Below are 18,396 nucleotides of genomic sequence, written 5' to 3'. Positions count from 1 at the left end.
CTGAGTCTGCCGAGCACCTTATTTTTGAGTGCAGGAGGTTTGACATCCTTAGACAATCTTTCAGTATATTTAACCTGTATAACAATCTATATGAAATTTTTCGTGCGGGTAACTTTAGGCATTTGAAGCAACTGACCGCCTTTATCAAATCAGCTGAGTTTTCATTCTAATTTTACATTTACAATCACGAATCGCCTACACTTTTTCTTTTACCGGCATTATTAGCCGGATCTTGACAGTACAGTACCAAGTACGGTGATTTATGGAATGACAGCGGAACAGAGCCTCTCATTGCGAACACTCTGCCACATCAGTCTACCTATGCTTAAATTTTTTCATCAATCGCTCTCAACTTCGTTTCTGGATTATGGATCTAACATTAACTTAACTGGTCCAATCCATCTCTAAACAAACAAAAAAAAAAAAAAAATTTTGTACAGATAATTTAAGGTTATAAATTAAATAGTTGCACATTTTATAGTGCCATTATTGAAAGATAATCTAATATATAACAATTCTTTGTTTACACTATACATAGCATCTTATGGTTCGACGAGAAATATTTTGACTTCTTAAAGCTAGAGATAACATGCTTGTACTCGGGAATTTCTGTTTGTCTAACGCTTTGTTTGAAAGGTATAACTCTAAAAAATTCCTTTTTGCAAAAACAAATTTCGTCGCTATGTCAAACTATCTCGCGAATATGAAACGTTGGATAGAATTATTACAGGACTTTACGTTACGCTCAGTGATGCGATATCATTGTTCGTGCCTCGCGTTATAGTGAAAATCAATATCGATTGTGCGGTTTGGTTTAGTAAACAATTAAAATAGATAATGAATCCTAAAAATTTAAAAATTTATGCTACATATTTCGTCAACTTATTCTCAGCCTATAACGTTGAAAGAAATAAGTGCTCGGTTTTATTTAGAAAGAATTAGAGTTTACTTTAAGAGGAAACGGAGTAGGTTTTAGGCGTTCATGGATGCTCAGAGGAAAATTAAGAGGCATCCTACGTATAAGCGGGGAGTAGTCAACGTTCCCTATAACGCTACCTAATGTGTTTGCAGAATTTTTTGAGCAATCTTATGCTGGAAACATCTTTGACCGATCAATGTAGAACTATTGTATTCCCTTCTATAATATTTTCTCTAACATAGCTTTAACTTTTACTCATCCAATTCAGATGGCGTACCCTCCCGCGTCCTTAAAAATTGCTATGAATACATTGTGGCACAACAGCCTCAGTATAACCATTTTGAAGAATGGTAGTAAAAATGACATAAGAAACTATAGGACTAAAGCCAGGTCCAGCTTAGTACTATCCGCCTGAGTGGCCGAGTAGGCAAAAGTCACGACTAGCAACTCAATGGTCGTGGTTCAAATCTCAAGTGCGGTAGAATTTTTAATAAAAGCCGAAAGCCTTAGATGCTAGTACTTTAAAATAATAATAATAATAAATAACTTAGTACGTTACCAAAGTTTTTTGAAAAGTTGCTAACAGAATTTTGAATACGGTCAATTAGTACTATTATTTCCCCATGTCAGCTTGGCTTCATTTTACTAATTTAAAACTAATCGATTGGAGCAATCACATTATATTTTCAAAGGTATACCCAACAGTCAGCAAACTGATGTTATTATATTAGCTTCAGCAATGCTTTCGATAAGGTACATCATGACTTACTTACCTTTAAACTTGCTTTATGACTTACTTTTTACGGTTCTCCGAAAATCTTGACTAATCTTCCTGTTATCTGAAAGACCGTGTACAGAATGCCATTTGCAATAGTACTTTATCAAACGAAAACACTGTTTTGTCCGGAATACCGCAAGGTAGCCACCTTGGTCCAACACTTTTCATTCCATTTATGAATGACCTTTCGTCTTTTTAGTGCTTTAATGTATGCTGGCAATGGGAAACTCTGTCTTTCATTTAATGCAGAAACAGATTGTCTAACACAAAATCTAGAAGTCTTAGTGTGTTTGAGTAGAATAAATTCTATGTCTCTTAAACTAAACAATTGCAAGGAATTGTCTCCTGGTAAAGGTTCGCCTATAAGGACTATAATGCATGGGCAGATTATAAAAGGTGTCCATTTATATAACTGTACTCTGGGATCCATCAAAAGGTGGTCTCGTGAATTTGGTTACCTTTACATTGCGAAGGGTCTGCTCATTGTTTTGGATAGGCGAGTTCTATAACGTGCGTCAATAAAGTGGGCTCCAAGCTGCGCATGTAATATTGATTTGACAGATTCTGCACAAGGACAGTTTCTCATCCTTGCCTGGCGAGCGCTATAGAGGAACCCCAGTTGCAAACCATATGTTAACCGCCTGAAATTGATTAATCTGCCAATTCTTTATAAACCAAGACTTGTACTTGGAGTTGCCTTTGTGGTTAAACCGATTAATGGTGAAACTTCGTTGTCTGCTTTAGTAGGGGAAATCAATATTAGCATTTCGCAGCAAGTGTTGAGCCACTACATACCAACAAACTGACTGGCTTGTCGCTCCAACTATGAACACTTTAACCATTTAATCTCCTTTTCTGATTCGATTCGTCGAGTCAAAATGTTAATAACCCACTTAAATATATATGCAGGTATTGCACAATATAAATAAATATAAATTTACTGCTTTTTATTGCTGTTAATGGTGTAAATAGTATTAATACAACAAAGACAACAATAAATATAAAATATGTAGCTTTAAGCTCCTTTACAAGAGATAACTATTTAATTGACTTCGGGATATTCAAGCGATAAGTAAACGTTTGCATTCAGTATAGTTGTAAAGAGAATAAAGGCAAAATATTCAATCCATATTTCTTCACGTCTTATCGTAAATACGATTTATATAAATACGTTGAGCCGCAATTTTCACATCTCAGTTGCGTTAACTACTGTTATGGCGGGGTTTACAACGATTGTAGTTACAATCTTGCTTATTAATTTAAGCATAGCTGAAGTAAGTGATTAAAGTTCAAAACCAAAAGCAGGTGAATTCATTCAAATGAAGTCAAAATTAAAAAAAAAAAGTGTGTATAAGTACTTGCATAATCTGCAGGGTAAACTAATTGGATGAAGAAATTTTATAACAAATCGTAGTGAGTAAATAATTACAAAATGTTTGGCTTAACCGTTACGACTATTAGTCTGCAATTTGGGAAACTTGGTGCGTAATGACGTTTTTATGTTTGAGCAACGTAAATACTTAATAGGAAAGAGCCATAGACGATGACTTTGATCAGAATATACTAACTTGGCCATTCTTTTTGTAGCACCCAATTATACGCATTAGAATTTCAGCGGTGTTTAAATGAAAACGCAAACGAATATGCTATTTCACCCGCTCCTGAAACCTAAACGGTTTATTTATTACCTTTATAAAAATGTAAACATTTTTGTACATTGCAATTGTATTATTATAATCTTTTCAAAAAAATACTGCTTTTAGTATTTCAATTTTCTCAAAAATTTGATTTTCTTGTCACAATAACAATAAATGAGATAAGCTTTACGACATTATCGCTAAAGTATTTCCGACTCTGTATAAGAATAAAATATTTCTTAAGACTAAGCAGATACATTTTTTTCACGCTTATAAGACTGACGTTTTAAGCTGAATCACATTGAAAGCAATTATTTATGTCCGCTCATTGATTGAAATATGTTCAATTCAAAATATCAAGGCCTTATAAGCATGAAAAGACTTTAGATGGCGATACTCCTGTTATCTTGAGGACTTGCTCTTTCGTTGTGAATTCGATAGAAGAGCGCTTTTCCGATTTTAAATAATAAATAGTTTGTTTTTCGCTGCTAACTTTCTGTCAAAACTATTTTTGAAACAAATGAAAACATTACATTCAGGCTAGGCCGACTATTGAAAACCCTACACCGCATTGTTTAACGCAATTCTTATTTTTGCCATAGAATGCAGAAATTATACACTGTTTTTATATAGCTGGTTATTACGGAACTAAATATTAAATAATAAATCGCTTTGTAAATAAAGGCTTACTTTCCCTAAGAATGTGCCCAAAAATTGGGCTAAAAATTCAGAATTCTACTGCTACTACTACAACAAAAAGGTACAGTGGTCCAAATTTGGTGCAGTTAATTTTCTTTGCCTGCAATGACAATTGCAATCAGATTTCTATCACGAGGCATTGAAAATTAGGCACTTCTGTTATATGACCTTCAATTTCCGTGATGTGACAGGGGCCTCAAGAAATTACACCAGCCAGTCCAAAAGTTTCAGATCAATCAAGCAAATACTTAGCCTTTTTTGTCAAGAAATTAAGGGTGTGAAGTTATATTTAAATATAACTAGCAAAGACACAAACTAAAATTTTCTACAGAGCTCTGTAAAGTCTTTAACGGAATTCCGTTAAACGAAGCCTCGGAGGGATTTAACTCAAAATACAAGTAATATAGAACTTTTCGAGAATTTTTTTGCAAATTCTTATAAACAAAACATGACTTTATATAAATTAACTAATATTCGAAACCAAAACTTTTTTACACTATGCCATAAATGAGGTTGATAAAGCGAAAGTTTACGGAGCTACTGTATCCCTTGAAAAAATCAAACTAGCACAGAATGAATCCTCTATTAATGGCCTTTCCAACGGTGTGCAGGTTATATTAAGTTTTGCCCAAATTTTTTTTTTATGGGACTTTGAAAATTTCCATAGGCTAACATATAAGCAAATTTTAAAAGACCACTGTGGCCAAACCATGCCGTAAAAAAAAAAGGCGAAGAGAAAAAAACGTATATAATAACATACTGCTGTTTATTGTTTGTGGCTACTGTTCCTAAAATATATGTATTATAATAGCAAGCAAAATCAAACGAACGGACATTTGTTCGTCTCTGTAATGTTTGTCAGCCTGACCGCCGCTCACTTCGACCGCCGCCAACAGACCACGTTATTAATGTAGGTAATATTTCTCTAAGAATGTTATAACGTCGGCAGCGTTTTGTGTTTACACCCGTTTGGTTTATGATTATAAATTTCATTGACAGTGCTTATAATATTGTATATAAATTAGTAGAAAACGCTGTAAATCATGTAATTTCCTAATTTCAATTTTTAACGCAAATCCGAAAACAAATCTAATTTATATACAAAACCATGTGTATCTCATAATCGATAAAAATTGTAAATAAAAATCCATATCTGATTTTTCTGTTTTAGACGCATCAAAAACTTCCTTATTTACGCATTTTCTATTTCGACCTCTCTCACTCAATTTCTTAAAAAAAATACTAGATCATCATGCATAGAAAAAAAAAAAACTATTTAATATTTGCAAAAGCAATAAATCCCTGTTTACATTCGTTTACGCACAAATCAACGCAAGAGTACAATGCACTGAGCAATGAGAGAGAACCATTTCGAAATTCTCGACTTTGATGGTGGATGAACATTGGTTCTCAAGCTACCTATGTTATAAAAAGCAATTTTCAAACTCCCATAAAAAGATGCTCAGAAATTACTTTCATGATATTTTTGTTTTACTCTCATGATACTTCTATTTTACTTTTATAATAGCCCGCATTATGTTAAGTATGGAAATTTTCAAAGTCCCATAAAAAAAAACTTTGGGCAAAACTTAATATAACCTGCACACCGTGGGAAAGGCCATTAATAGAGGATTCATTCTGTGCTAGTTTGATGTTTTCAAGGGACACAGTAGCTCCGTAAACTTTCGCTTTATCAACCTCATTTATGGCATAGTGTAAAAAAGTTTTGGTTTCGAATATTAGTTAATTTATATAAAGTCATGTTTTGTTTATAAGAATTTGCAAAAAAATTCTCGAAAAGTTCTATTTTACTTGTATTTTGAGTTAAATCCCTCCGAGGCTTCGTTTAACGGAATTCCGTTAACGGCTTTACAGAGCTCTGTAGAAAATTTAAGTTTGTGTCTTTGTTAGTTATATTTAAATATAACTTCACACCCTTCAAGAAATTTTGAAAGTTGCAATTTTTTCCATATCACAACTTTCCAAAATAGGACGTTATGTGGGGAATGCTCCAAATCATTTTCAATAGCGTTGTCTAGGTGAAAAAGTTCAATGTACCAATGAGCTCTTCTTAAATCGGTTGCCAACGACTAATGAATAATTTTTCACTTTTGATGTACATTTATTAAATATTACCACCAAATGCAGACTGGCTCTTTCAATTCGATAGGATTGGCACCAAGTGCAGCTAAAGCTTTCAGTAGCACTTCCCATCTTCTTTGGAAATTTTATCCATAATTGCAGATTGCTCCATTATCTACAATTGCCCCTAATTACCCAAAATTTTTTCAGAGTTTTAATCTTTCAGCTGGCCAATTATTTTCAGCCACGACGTAAGCAGGATAAATTATGTATGGCGTCAAGTTTACTAATTGTGGCGAAAAACCAAGCGTTGCCTAGTCTCTTTTTACAAAATTTAAATTTATATGCCTTGTTGAAAAACTAAATTAATTTTAACGAAATTCAAATTATAAAATTGGAAATGTTTAATAAAAGAATGGAATCTCGATACCCTACAAAATAGAGTAAGGGTGGCCACCCTTCCCATTTTGCACAGGTACTATGGGATGGCCTTATAACATACGGGCTAATCATCATCGCTGTATCGCCGCTGTTGAAGTTTACAATTAAGGAGCAGAAACCTAATTTATTTTGTTTCTGGAAGCAGAGTTGTTTTCAGTTTATATTTTATTGCAGACAAATTCTTCGATTCATTCAAAAAAGTTTATTTTTTAAACTATCCTCTTACATGCTGCTGCAAGAAAAAAAATTACAGTTGATTCGCGGCGTTATAGCGCGAATGCAATTCTTTTATTCGAGCCCAATATACTCGACATAAGCAGTGCAAGAGTCGTGATCGTTAATGCAGTGCACAGATTTTTTTTCATTCTAAATCAATAAAATAGCCTATTTGAAATTAAACCATTGTACATGTGTGTACTTCTTGTCATCAAACACTCAAAAAAATAACAGACTGGACAGACGACAATTGATGTTGACCTACTAATATCTAGCAATGAAAATTACGTAGTGACATTTCTAGGTAACAAGAAAGCGTTTTATTTCCTTAAACATCTCTCTCAAAACGTTTTATATTTATTATTTACTAAGTTCAAAACGACAGCGATGTAGAGTGTATGATTAATAGTTTTGACTTGGTAGTGCCATTTGCACCGACACTTTATTCTCTTTATTCTGTTTTCCTGTCAGCATGAACAATTCCAGTCGATATTTCAGGCACTTCTTTACGCCCAATGACGCAAACTTCCTGCATATTCAAAATGATGGCCTTTAGCTACAAAGTACCCCACTATTTAGTTTCAAATGCTGGACGTCATCACGTGATGAATGTAAAACGCGGATTGTAATAGACTAGGAAGCGTATAAACAAATAAAATAACTTTTTATTCAAATGAATACAAAGTCGGGAAATAAAATAAATTTGTTCCAGTCACTTTCATGTGTCTTTACACATTTCGAAAAGCTCAATTTTTTCACATATCAAAATATTAAGCCCACGTAGTCATATAAAAGTGCTCGTTGTACATGCGAGTTGTACAGGTAAGTTACTGAATCTTTTTTCATAGGGTTTTTATGCACGCACTGAACGCATTGCGAACTTTTCCAAATCAGAGGACGGGTACCTATGCTTGAAAGTTTCAAAAATTACTTTAAAGACTAATAAGATCTTAAGTATTTGCAATTCATGCGGGTTCGCAGAGAACATAACACTAAATTTTATAAAACATTGTCTTCTAGGTTGGAAAAAATGCTATACATAAGCTTAATGGGACCAATACTTGCCTCTGTAGTGGGGTCTCCTTCTTAAAAGTGCTATGCAGATCGAAAAATTCCTGCTCGTTGCTCTCAGAAGTTTGGGTTGAAACTCGTTTGTCTCTATGCTTCCTTATGAAAATAGATTGGTATTGTTGGCTTTACCGTGACTTGAGAAACGTAGGTTTCCTCTTAGAGTTTCCTTCTTAGTTGAGTTAATAAACGGTACTATTGATTAGCCAAAAATAAATAATGAAATTAATCTCAAAGTCCCTACACGTTCCTTTATAAACTTTATTTTCATAAAACCTAGTCAATGTAGATTTAATTACGAGCTTAATTACGAGAGATCATTAAATCTCTCCGTAAAATGCGTGCTTTGCCCATGTGGTATCTAAGTTAACTTCTAATCATGAAATCTTTGTATGATTGGAAAATTGAATTGAATTTATTCACTATTGTCCGCTGTCAACGTATTGCAAGTTTGCAAAGTCTTAGTCCATTCCAAACTCCTAGCTGTACCAACTGTGGGTGTGCCTCTGTACTAGATATGTTTACTCATTTTTCAGTTTTTCTTCTTATTCGCATATTAACTTTACATAAATTTTATTCTTTTTACGTTTTCTTCATTTTTTTATTATCTATCACCGAGGAGAATGAACTATACAACGGGTAGGCGTGGTTAATTTTTCCCGTTTTTATACATGTGCTATTGCATCGCCAACAGAATATAAAATTCAATTTTTGTGCATTTATCTGCTATAGTTTATGAGCAGTGAGCAAAAAACCAATTTTTTTATATCCTTTTAAGAAACAGAGGTCTCTCAACTTACGTGGTGCAGTGAGCATATGCTTTGACCGATTTGACCCATTTTCAATACCAACCAGCTCGCAAAAACCTTCAATGTTTCTGTCAAATTTGAGGTCGATAGCTTAATATTTTCGACCAGGAGAATATTTACAGCAGACATTACAAAGATGGATAGACAGGGACATGATCAAATTAATGTAGCATTTGATGCTGATTAGGAGTACTTTGTGTGGTCTCTGAAGCTTTCTCCTGGCAAAATGAATATACCCCTCGTACTTCGGTGATGAGTATAAAAATATGGGATTGTATTATGAGACTAATCTAATAAGAATCTCTAATTTTGGAGGATATGTTGATTGAAGAAATATGTATATGTTTGCCATTGTGTTCGTCTTTAGTAGCGGTTCAAAGCGGGTTTACATATATATATCTTAAAAATGTTATTCTATTTATTTATTTTATTTCGGATTCAAGAAAACTGAGAAGTTATACCATAACTTTGTATTAAATAACCAACTTAATTAGGCATTATCTCACCGGCGTTTTACTATTGATAACGTGACGAACACCTTTCTTATGAATGGAGAACCATTTCGTTACGTTTCGGGTTCGTTTCATTATTTTAGAGCTTTGCCCGAAGTTTGGCAAAAACGTCTAAGAACTATGCGAGCAAGCGGTTTAAATGCCATTGACACGTAAGTAGTCCTTATTTGGCTTAAAAATTTGTTCGAAATGACTTATAATTACCTTCGCAGTTACATTGAATGGTCTTTGCACAATCCTCAGGATGGTATATACGAATGGTCGGGCATAGCAGATATTGAAACATTTATACATTTAGCCGAACAGGAGGGTTTCTACATCATATTACGACCTGGTCCTTATATATGTGCTGAAAGAGATAATGTTGGTGATGCATTGCTTATGGATTTTACTTTCTAAATGGGTACATAAACAATTAATTTTCCTAGGGAGGTATCCCGTATTGGCTGTTCACCAAGTATCCTAATATACATTTACGTACCAGTGATTCAAATTACCTTTATGAGGTATCCGTTTGGTACAGCAAATTAATGCCTCGCTTACAAAGATATTTTTATGGCAATGGAGGTCCAATTATAATGGTTCAAATCGAAAACGAATACGGAGGATTTCACGTATGTGATCGTGATTATTTACTTTGGTTACGTGATGAAACACATAAGTACGTGAGAGATCAAGCTCTATTATTCACTACTGATATACCAGATTTAAACATTAAATGCGGCAAAATCGATGGAGTGTTCGCTACAACTGATTTTGGTATAGATCGAGGTAAAACTTAAATGATCTATATAAAAAAGCATTATCTAATTCACATTTTTACCTCTAGTCAAAGAAATTGAAGATATTTGGAATACATTGAGATCGGTACAGCCTAATGGACCTTTAGTGAATTCCGAATTTTATCCGGGTTGGCTAACACATTGGCAGGAAACAAATCAAAGACGTGACGCAAATGCGGTAGCAAAAGCCTTAAGGTAAAGCGAGTGGAATAATACGTTCTTAAATTACTTTATCATTACTCATAAGTAAATCAATAACCCTTCAGATTATTTCGTTGCGACTTAAATTTTATCAAGAGAACAATCCTATATACTTCTAAAATTTCAGAACAATTTTGACGTATAATGCCAGTGTTAATCTCTATATGTATTTTGGCGGCACAAATTTTGGTTTCACAGCTGGTGCAAATGACTGGGGTTTTGGAAAATACGCGGCCGATATTACTTCTTATGATTATGATGCGATAATGGACGAAGCTGGAGGCGCTACCAAAAAGTTTGTACTTGTGCGTGATGTCATTAGTGAGTTTATGAATGTACCAAATACAGAAGTATTACCTAGCAAAGCTAAAGCTTTTGGTAATGTGCAAATGAAACCCATAATCAACTTGCTTTCCGCTTGCTAGTTTTGTATGAAGCTGATTTACCTGAACTCGAAATTGACCCAACTCTGTTAAAAGTGGATCAGCTAAGAGACCGAGCTTACGTATATGTAGACCAGACTTTTCTGACTACTCTTTCTCGAGAAAACAACATCTACACAGTGCCTATTAATAAGAACAAGCGTAAAAAACTTCAAATATTGGTTGAAAATCAAGGTCGCATTAACTACTATGTGGCCGATGATATGAAAGGCATTTTAGGAAATGTAACCATACAAAAACATAATGGCCAGCTCCAGGTATTAGAAAATTGGACACATACTCAATTCCCACTGGAAGAAACGCAAATAAAACACTTAGTGAAATATGTTGAAAGTAAACAACGAAACAGCCATGGAACTGGCTCACTCGATCATGGACCTATAGCATATTACGGCGAGTTCATTGTCGACGACATCGCTGATACATACTTAAACGTCAGAGGATGGGGCAAAGGCGTCGCCTACGTAAATGGTTTCAATTTGGGGCGTTATTGGCCGTTAGTGGGACCGCAGATTACACTTTATGTTCCTGGTGAAATTTTAAAAATCGGTAGCAACAATTTAATATTAATAGAGTATCAACTCAGTCAAAAAGAAATTAGTTTAGACTCAAAACCACAATTAGATGGTTAAAACCTTTATAAAAACAAATTGACCTCTCTATAAAAAAATTGCACGACTCTCTTAAAATGTATTAGAATTACGAAAGTAAAACTCTTTTCACATGTATCCATTTTTAGTTCTAAATGAGCCTCTGAAGAGCCAATGAGATGCAAATGATTTGACATATTTCATATATAAGTGACAAAACTATATAAACATTTGCCTTTGGAATTCTTGTGAAATCATTGATGTTACAAATAAATAGTTAATTGTAACTTTTATTTACTTTTAATGATTTTTTAAGGGATATGTTAAATGAAGTGCGAGATAACAACAGTCGCACGAATTGGTACTTTCCATAAATTAGTTGTTACGATTGATTTCAAAAATACACATTGAAACCCTGTGTACTAATTCTCATTTTACTAAATGTTTTCTCAAAAGAAGTAACCCATTGAAATTTCGAAATTGGCGATTGAAGTATATCCATAAAAATTGAATTGGAACTATTTATAAGAATTTCGTATATGAAATATTTTAGAAATAACAAAATGTGTGTGCTAAGTTCTTGGGTGCAGATTTAATACGCGATGCTTACAAAATGCTGGTTACCATTAAAAAAGTGTTCAGGCACAGAAGCCCTTTTATTACGATTTCTATTATAAAATCAACCATCAAAAATTTCAATTGTAAAGTTTGCTTAATCTTATTTTTTGTATTAACGCAATGTACGCAATGAAAATGTTTTAATACGAACAAAAAGAAGTGAGAAAATTAAATTCGGTCGGGACAAAATTAAGTTTCCGCCTTCTTTTGGCAACACACATAAGTATACACCGGTACTCCCAGAAGTTCCAAATCGACTCATCCGTCAAACTTTAAGAATCGAAAAGTCTTCTATTTTACACAATACACAATTAAATGCACCAGGTACAGCAAAAAACGAACATAGCTCTAATGGTGAGTATTCATAATTTGCTGTCGAAGGAGTAAACTTAGTTAATTGGTGTTTTCTTCATTTCTACTTACGTATGTATTCAACCTTTAGGAAGTTTCTGTTTATGGCAGTGCTTCGCTCCTCACATTATTTAAAACATTATCGTTATTATTATTATTCATAATAGAAATAGTTTTAAGTTTAGTTGCTGGTGAATAACTAATTAATTCCAATTTGTGTTGTAAATGTCGATGACTTTTTCCTCATAAAGGATTTCTTGTCAAGATATTTTTCTTTTGACTTAAAAAGAGAAAGAATGCATTCTTTTGTTTCTATCACAGCTGCATTACAAGATAACAATTTGCTAAGACAATTTAAAATCTTAAAGAAAATAATATTTGCATGCATTGAGGCCATTTTCTAAATAATATAACATCCAAGTTAGTAAAAATTTCAAGCCAAATGAAATTATAGTCGAGTAGATTCGAATATTTAGTACCCTACACCACAAGGGAATGCAATGCAATGTAATGTATATATAATATAACGATATAATCTTATTTATAAAAATAAAAGAAGTTTGAGAGCATTGTCAGCCTTCGAGAATATAAAATAGTTCGACTGCTATAACATTTTTAAAGTTTCAACACTTTGCTTTAACACGGATTTATAGTTTAATCGGACTACGCTGCCTACGACTGTTCAATTATAAAAATTCAGTTTAACTTCGGATGAGAGTACTTTAACTTGTCTAATTACACAAAGCTCTGCAATCTTTTCCACTTGCGAACTTAGAGTCTAAAGCTTTTAAGGACTAATTAATTAATTTTGATGAAAATTTCTTGGTCTATCAATACCATAATCTATGTGTGTTAAAAATATTGTTCAATATTAGATATGAGTTTTTTGCACGGAATTATATAGAGAAACATTCAGGATGCAGAAGAACGTGAGAAAGGATTAAATCATTAAATTTGTAGTTGTCTGAATCTCTTAAATCAATTGACAATAAAAGTCACAAGCCGTTGATCTGATTAGATCGGGCCAAAAAGTTAGTTTGAAAACCCGACCTAGTAATAAACAACTTACCCTTTAATGGTGTAAGGAATGATATGAATTAAATGAAATAGTACAAAAATATGCTCGTAGTTTCGTTTAGCAGTATAAAATATGTTTCTTAAAGTAGAGTGCGAAAAACTTGGCAATATTTCTTATACATATTTATGACCTGATATCGTTGCAGTGATTATCATTGTTATCATTGTTATTGTTATTATACCATAAAAGTCGATATTCAAATAAAGTACATCGGGTAGGTCCCTAAATGGTAGTGGGCGTAGCAGCCGGCATTTGTCAATGCCATTTTGACTTCTGTGCATAGATGTCGGCGCGTAAGTTTTGGGCGAAGCAAATACCTAGAATCTGTAAAGTTATAACAGATAAGAAATAAAAATATATTTTACGTCAGAATTGAAAAGAACAAGCGAAGCGGTAATTAAGATTAAAAAGCAGCATTTTTAAGGGGGAAAAAGAATAAAAACAAAAACCAACCTGAAAAAAAACAGTAACGATGGCACTAATAGATATTATAATTAAATTACGTTCCACCCACTCTTCGCCGGCTTGCACACAACCTTTTTCGTAAATTATTTTTGAAACTTCATAATTCTTCAATGTCATCATGTATAGAAGTGATAAACAAAAAAAAAATTAAAGTTAAATTCGCTTTTTATAGGAAGCCTCGAATACCCACCACCTTAAACAAGCATATAAATATGGCAGCGTTTTTGTTAGTTGAGCTGGTAGTCATTTTCCCGCCAATGTGAAAAGTATCCATGGTAAACTTGTCTTTAATACTAAAGTTTATATTACGTTGTACTGATCACATGTGAGAACATTTCGCAATTTTTTTGTTATTGCATTATTTTCATATACTGTTTACGGGCGACTCACCACTAATTGAACATATTTCGAACTTAAATAAAAAATAAAAGTCACATTTAGACTCCTATTACAATATTTGTGGCTGGAGAATTTCCAACTTTTTTGCGACGGACGGGAAAAAGACTTATTAAATATTTTTTCATTACTCGTTAATGGGAGTAAAAATTATAATAAACCAAAGAAAATAGAATTAAAAGATGGATTTAAAGTTAAGCTTAAAGGAATTTGATAAAAGCTTTAAACTAAAATACTCTAAAATAATAATTTGGCAATAGTCCAGATAATTGTCAATTTAAAGCTTTTATTAAATTTAGAGACCATAACCTGCATAATTAAGGTAAATATACAAGTAGCCGAAACACCAATTAAATGTGACTCTAGCCAGTCTTCTCCAGCCCGTAAACAACCACGCTCGTATATATGGCGATCCACAGGCTAAAAATTTAGATAAACACATTTTTTTTTACTAGCACACATATCAAAAAAAAAACACTGAACGAAAGTTTAAGAATACTAGAAATGTTTAAAATATATGACACTTGCAATCGGAGCATTTTAACTTTCATATATTACATATACTACTATCCCACCTTCCAATTGTAATAATAAAACGCATGTCGATTACTTACGTAGCCTTCTTTGCGCACATCATAACCACATTGTTTATTCTTTATCAGTTCCTGAGGACGACGGCGACAGCACGAAAATGGAACCCCACAGGCTTCACGGCTCCCAATCGCACCGGAAGAACAGTTGAAATAGTTGTTGCTGTCCCAATCCTTTGGTCCTTCAATGCCGCAACACTGCAACCAATCTTCTTGTATCCAGTCAATTAGGTTTTGTTGATCGGGATCTTCTCGATAATGTATGATAAAAGCTCTTAAACCTTCGGTTGCTTGATCCTTGATCTAAAACATTTAAAAGTGGATTAATTGGAATTAATGAGAGGTTGCGTACATATGTACCCAGCCTTTATCCTTGAGCACGAAAGCCAAAACACCGAACCCCATTTCAAACAACAACAAGATTGCTAAGAAAGTTGCGTACTAATTTGCAATTCAAAAAGATGGCATTAAAATAATACGTCTTTGCGGATTAGAACAACTCACCGTGCCCAATAAGCAAGTATTTTCTCGCAGTGCGCCCACGCTCCCTGTAAACCCAATGGTAAATGTTATTCCCCCTATGCAAATCAGCACAAAGGCTGGATCTAATGCTATAAACGTTAATTTGGTAATATTACTAAACATATCTTTTTCATTCCAAGCCCATATTCCAATAGCCAGTACAACCAAGCCAGTCATCTAAAATTAAAAATACAATTTCAAATGAAGACTTTGATTGGGCACCAATGTCAATTGTGTGTTTTTTCACCCATATCACTACATTGCTGGAGAATAATATATATTTTAAGCAGCAATTAATTTCAGTAGTTTCGCGTCTGTATTTTCGCACAGGCATTATTTGAAACACAATATTTTCTTAATTTTTTTAGTCGAGACCTTAAACACTAATTAGGAACGTAAATTATACGTTAGAAAAGCCTTGAATTTTTCAATAAATGAATTGTATTGCAAAAAATTCCAATTGGCTTACCCATTTGTTGTTTACATGCAGTGCTGCCAGGTCGCGACACTTCACAAATCCTTATGTAAAAAAAGACAAAATTCTATTATCAATTGGGCTTAGACGTTGATCATGTTTTTTTTTTATTTTTCTTAGTCTGTAGGGTGAACATTAAAAATATCACAAATCTGATTACACGCTAAAAAACTTATTAATGCCATAAAATGTATGATAATTTATACAAAATGTTCTAATGTTGTATTAGCAATATGTTATCTAAAATTTTTCCAATAAAACTGACTTATTTTAACTTTTGCACTATAAAACTCTCTCCATATATGTTAATTAAATATAGAATGTAAGCGCAAGCAATTGCTCATAATATCTAAAAACAATCTTACAAAAAATGAGTTTAATGGAATGCAAATTAGCTTTTTAAAATTAAGTAACAGCAGTAACCATGAAATATAATTTCTTTCTTTGGAAGATTTAAGTAAGCTGCCGCGCGTTTGGAACATTAGAAGTAGAACTTAGCTTCGGTTTGTCATTTTTATAGGTATTTGACGACAGCAGCAAAGCTTTTCTCACGAACAGTCAAAATAAACTCGATTGTGCGTCAATACAAGCTTTTTGCAAAATTTTAAAATTTCTATTAGTTTTTGACAAACATAATACACTGCATACACTGATGTATTTATAAGAAGAAAACAAAGTCATTTGGTTTTATAAGCTGTGAAAAAGCATCAGAAAGAACAAAAAATTAAGTAAAATTAAAAGTTAAAATAAAATTAATAAATTGAAAATCATATTTCGAAGAAACTTTTCGCCTTATTAATTTTGCACCTCATCAACGTTTACGTAACTAGCGTCTACTCATATGGTCTGCTTTAGTAACGCCCGCAAGCATTGTGTGAACTGCTTTATTTAAGCGAACAGACTGTATATGGTGCAACTTTAATTAATGCCTTAATTTTTACATTGATTTTTAAGTAAAGAAAGTTGAGTTCAGTTCTGTCTTTCTTGAACAGCTTCTGTTTTCGTGTCACCATGAAAACTGCCATTCGATAATTCGAGCACCTTTTTGCGAAATGTTGCACAGCCCTTTAGTTTCGATTATGATATAAAATACTATAATCAATGTTTTGGCATATTCAAATAGTCAGTCGCCGCATTTATCTTCGATGTTCGGCGCTTTTTTTAAAATTAATTTTAGTCAAACGAATGGCAAAGTGAAAAATGCATTTTGTAACAGTCAGTTTTACATCAAAATCAGTATTTAGAAAACCCCGAATTTTTTACGTTTAAAAAAAAGTTTCCTAACCATTTATAAACAGTCACATAAGAGTGACTCAGAGAAGGCATGTAAACTTGACTCTTCAGTCCATCAAGAAAATTGTTATGATTATTATTATAATTTACTTACACCAAAAAAAAAATTCCGAAACTACAACCGGATGCATTCCAGCCTAGACGATTTCATAAATTTTATCGATATTATATTCTCTGGATACTTACTGTTCGTAGGTTTAAAGGTGCGAATACGAATTTGCAAAATTTGGAAATGTTTTGACATCCACAAACTATACTTCGCCCACAATTGCAAATTGAAGGAATGGATTGGTGTGTAATAGTATGACGAAGTCTCGCAAATGATTTTATCTTGATCTTCTGGACGTTAACTGCACGCAGGGGTGGAATAAAATTAATGGAAACAAAAGACTAGGTAGTACTGTCAATTTTGTTATCAAATATCTTTCTAATATATTTTCTAATATAGTTTTAAATGGGCAATGCTATTCCTTAGTTCATTAATGATGTTCACGCTGAAATTGAAGGGCTTCCGATAGCTTTTATTTATATATTTATTTATTCTAGAAGAAGAAGAAACTTAACTGAAACAAGTTGACAATCGAGTTCAATTGACTCTTAAAGTAAATCTTGAATTAATTAATATAAAAAATATATTAATATTAAAACTGAATGTACACAACTAGTATAGAACCACACCCACAACCGGTACAGGACCAAACTGCAAATGAACCCCTAAGCGATCGCAAACATGCATAAGCCTGGCAACCGATAATACTTAACAACAATTCATTTTCCAATCGTAACGACTTTTAAGGTTAAAAGCCAGCTTAAGTACAATATAGGTAAATCGCGCGTATTAAGCAATGTTGCTGTAATGGACTTTAAAGAGTCCGATAACGAGAAAAATGGTAGACGTCATTTAGGTTCTTGCAAACGACTCTGAGCGGATTGAACAGCTCATAATTAAATTTACACTGACTAAGCTTAACCAAGATAAAGTGCCTGGAGAAGCGGTTAGGGACATTAAAGCTTATATCACCAAGTAATGAAGGCGAGTCAATAGCACCATTTATTACTTTAATTAGAAAGGAAACGCCAAGAACAAATCTACGTTTCTCAAGAGACGGTAGGGACAGCAGAAGCAACCTATTTTCATGCGGAGGAAGAGAGGCAATCGGATCCCAACCCAAATTTCTAAGGGCAAACAGCAAGAATTGCTTTTGAATAGATTCAATTGAATCTACGTAGCACCTATATGAAGGAGACCACACAACTGAGGCATACTCGAGTATGGGTCTAACCAAACACATGTACAGCCTTTTCGTACTGTAGGGATCATCAAGCTCTTTGGACCACCTTTTTATAAAACCACGCGCGGACCTAACTTTGCTAATCGAGAGCTCAATATGCAAGTTAAAACGTAACCTATGGTCAAATAGAACGCCTAAA

At 33.4% G+C, this 18,396-nt stretch overlaps 2 protein-coding genes across 7 annotated transcripts; one reads left to right on the top strand and one right to left on the bottom strand.

The window, feature by feature from the left end:
* The first annotated feature begins 2,872 nt into the window (after positions 1 to 2,872).
* Positions 2,873 to 11,459, top strand: LOC119642346 (beta-galactosidase). The gene is given in 7 exon segments (XM_038041485.1): positions 2,873 to 2,971; positions 9,144 to 9,313; positions 9,374 to 9,524; positions 9,590 to 9,932; positions 9,991 to 10,138; positions 10,272 to 10,561; positions 10,564 to 11,459. Coding segments are annotated over 7 exon segments (1,818 nt in total). The 5' UTR covers positions 2,873 to 2,911; the 3' UTR covers positions 11,220 to 11,459.
* Positions 11,460 to 12,083: 624 nt separating this feature from the next.
* LOC119642398 (tetraspanin-17) lies at positions 12,084 to 15,743 on the bottom strand. Of its 6 annotated transcripts, none has more exons than XM_038041551.1 (10): positions 15,445 to 15,642; positions 15,180 to 15,374; positions 15,036 to 15,116; positions 14,700 to 14,978; positions 14,395 to 14,505; positions 14,080 to 14,101; positions 13,880 to 14,004; positions 13,678 to 13,794; positions 12,232 to 13,548; positions 12,086 to 12,167 (listed from the first exon to the last, which is right to left on the bottom strand). In XM_038041551.1, the coding sequence occupies exons 1-9, from the start codon at positions 15,529 to 15,531 to the stop codon at positions 13,480 to 13,482; spliced, it is 1,086 nt and encodes a 361-aa protein (XP_037897479.1). In that variant the 5' UTR covers positions 15,532 to 15,642; the 3' UTR covers positions 12,086 to 12,167; positions 12,232 to 13,479. The 6 variants fall into 6 exon arrangements, with proteins under 6 accessions (XP_037897483.1, XP_037897479.1, XP_037897482.1 ...); XM_038041552.1 differs by lacking the exon at positions 15,445 to 15,642 and adding an exon at positions 15,667 to 15,743 and having other exon boundaries at positions 12,087 to 12,167; XM_038041553.1 differs by lacking the exons at positions 13,880 to 14,004; positions 14,080 to 14,101 and having other exon boundaries at positions 12,087 to 12,167.
* Between the last annotated feature and the right edge of the window lie 2,653 nt (positions 15,744 to 18,396).

Source organism: Glossina fuscipes, unplaced genomic scaffold, assembly GCF_014805625.2.
Source record: "Glossina fuscipes isolate IAEA_lab_2018 unplaced genomic scaffold, Yale_Gfus_2 222, whole genome shotgun sequence".
NCBI classification, from domain to species: Eukaryota; Metazoa; Arthropoda; class Insecta; order Diptera; family Glossinidae; genus Glossina; species Glossina fuscipes.
This window is presented reverse-complemented; position numbering and strand designations above follow the sequence as displayed.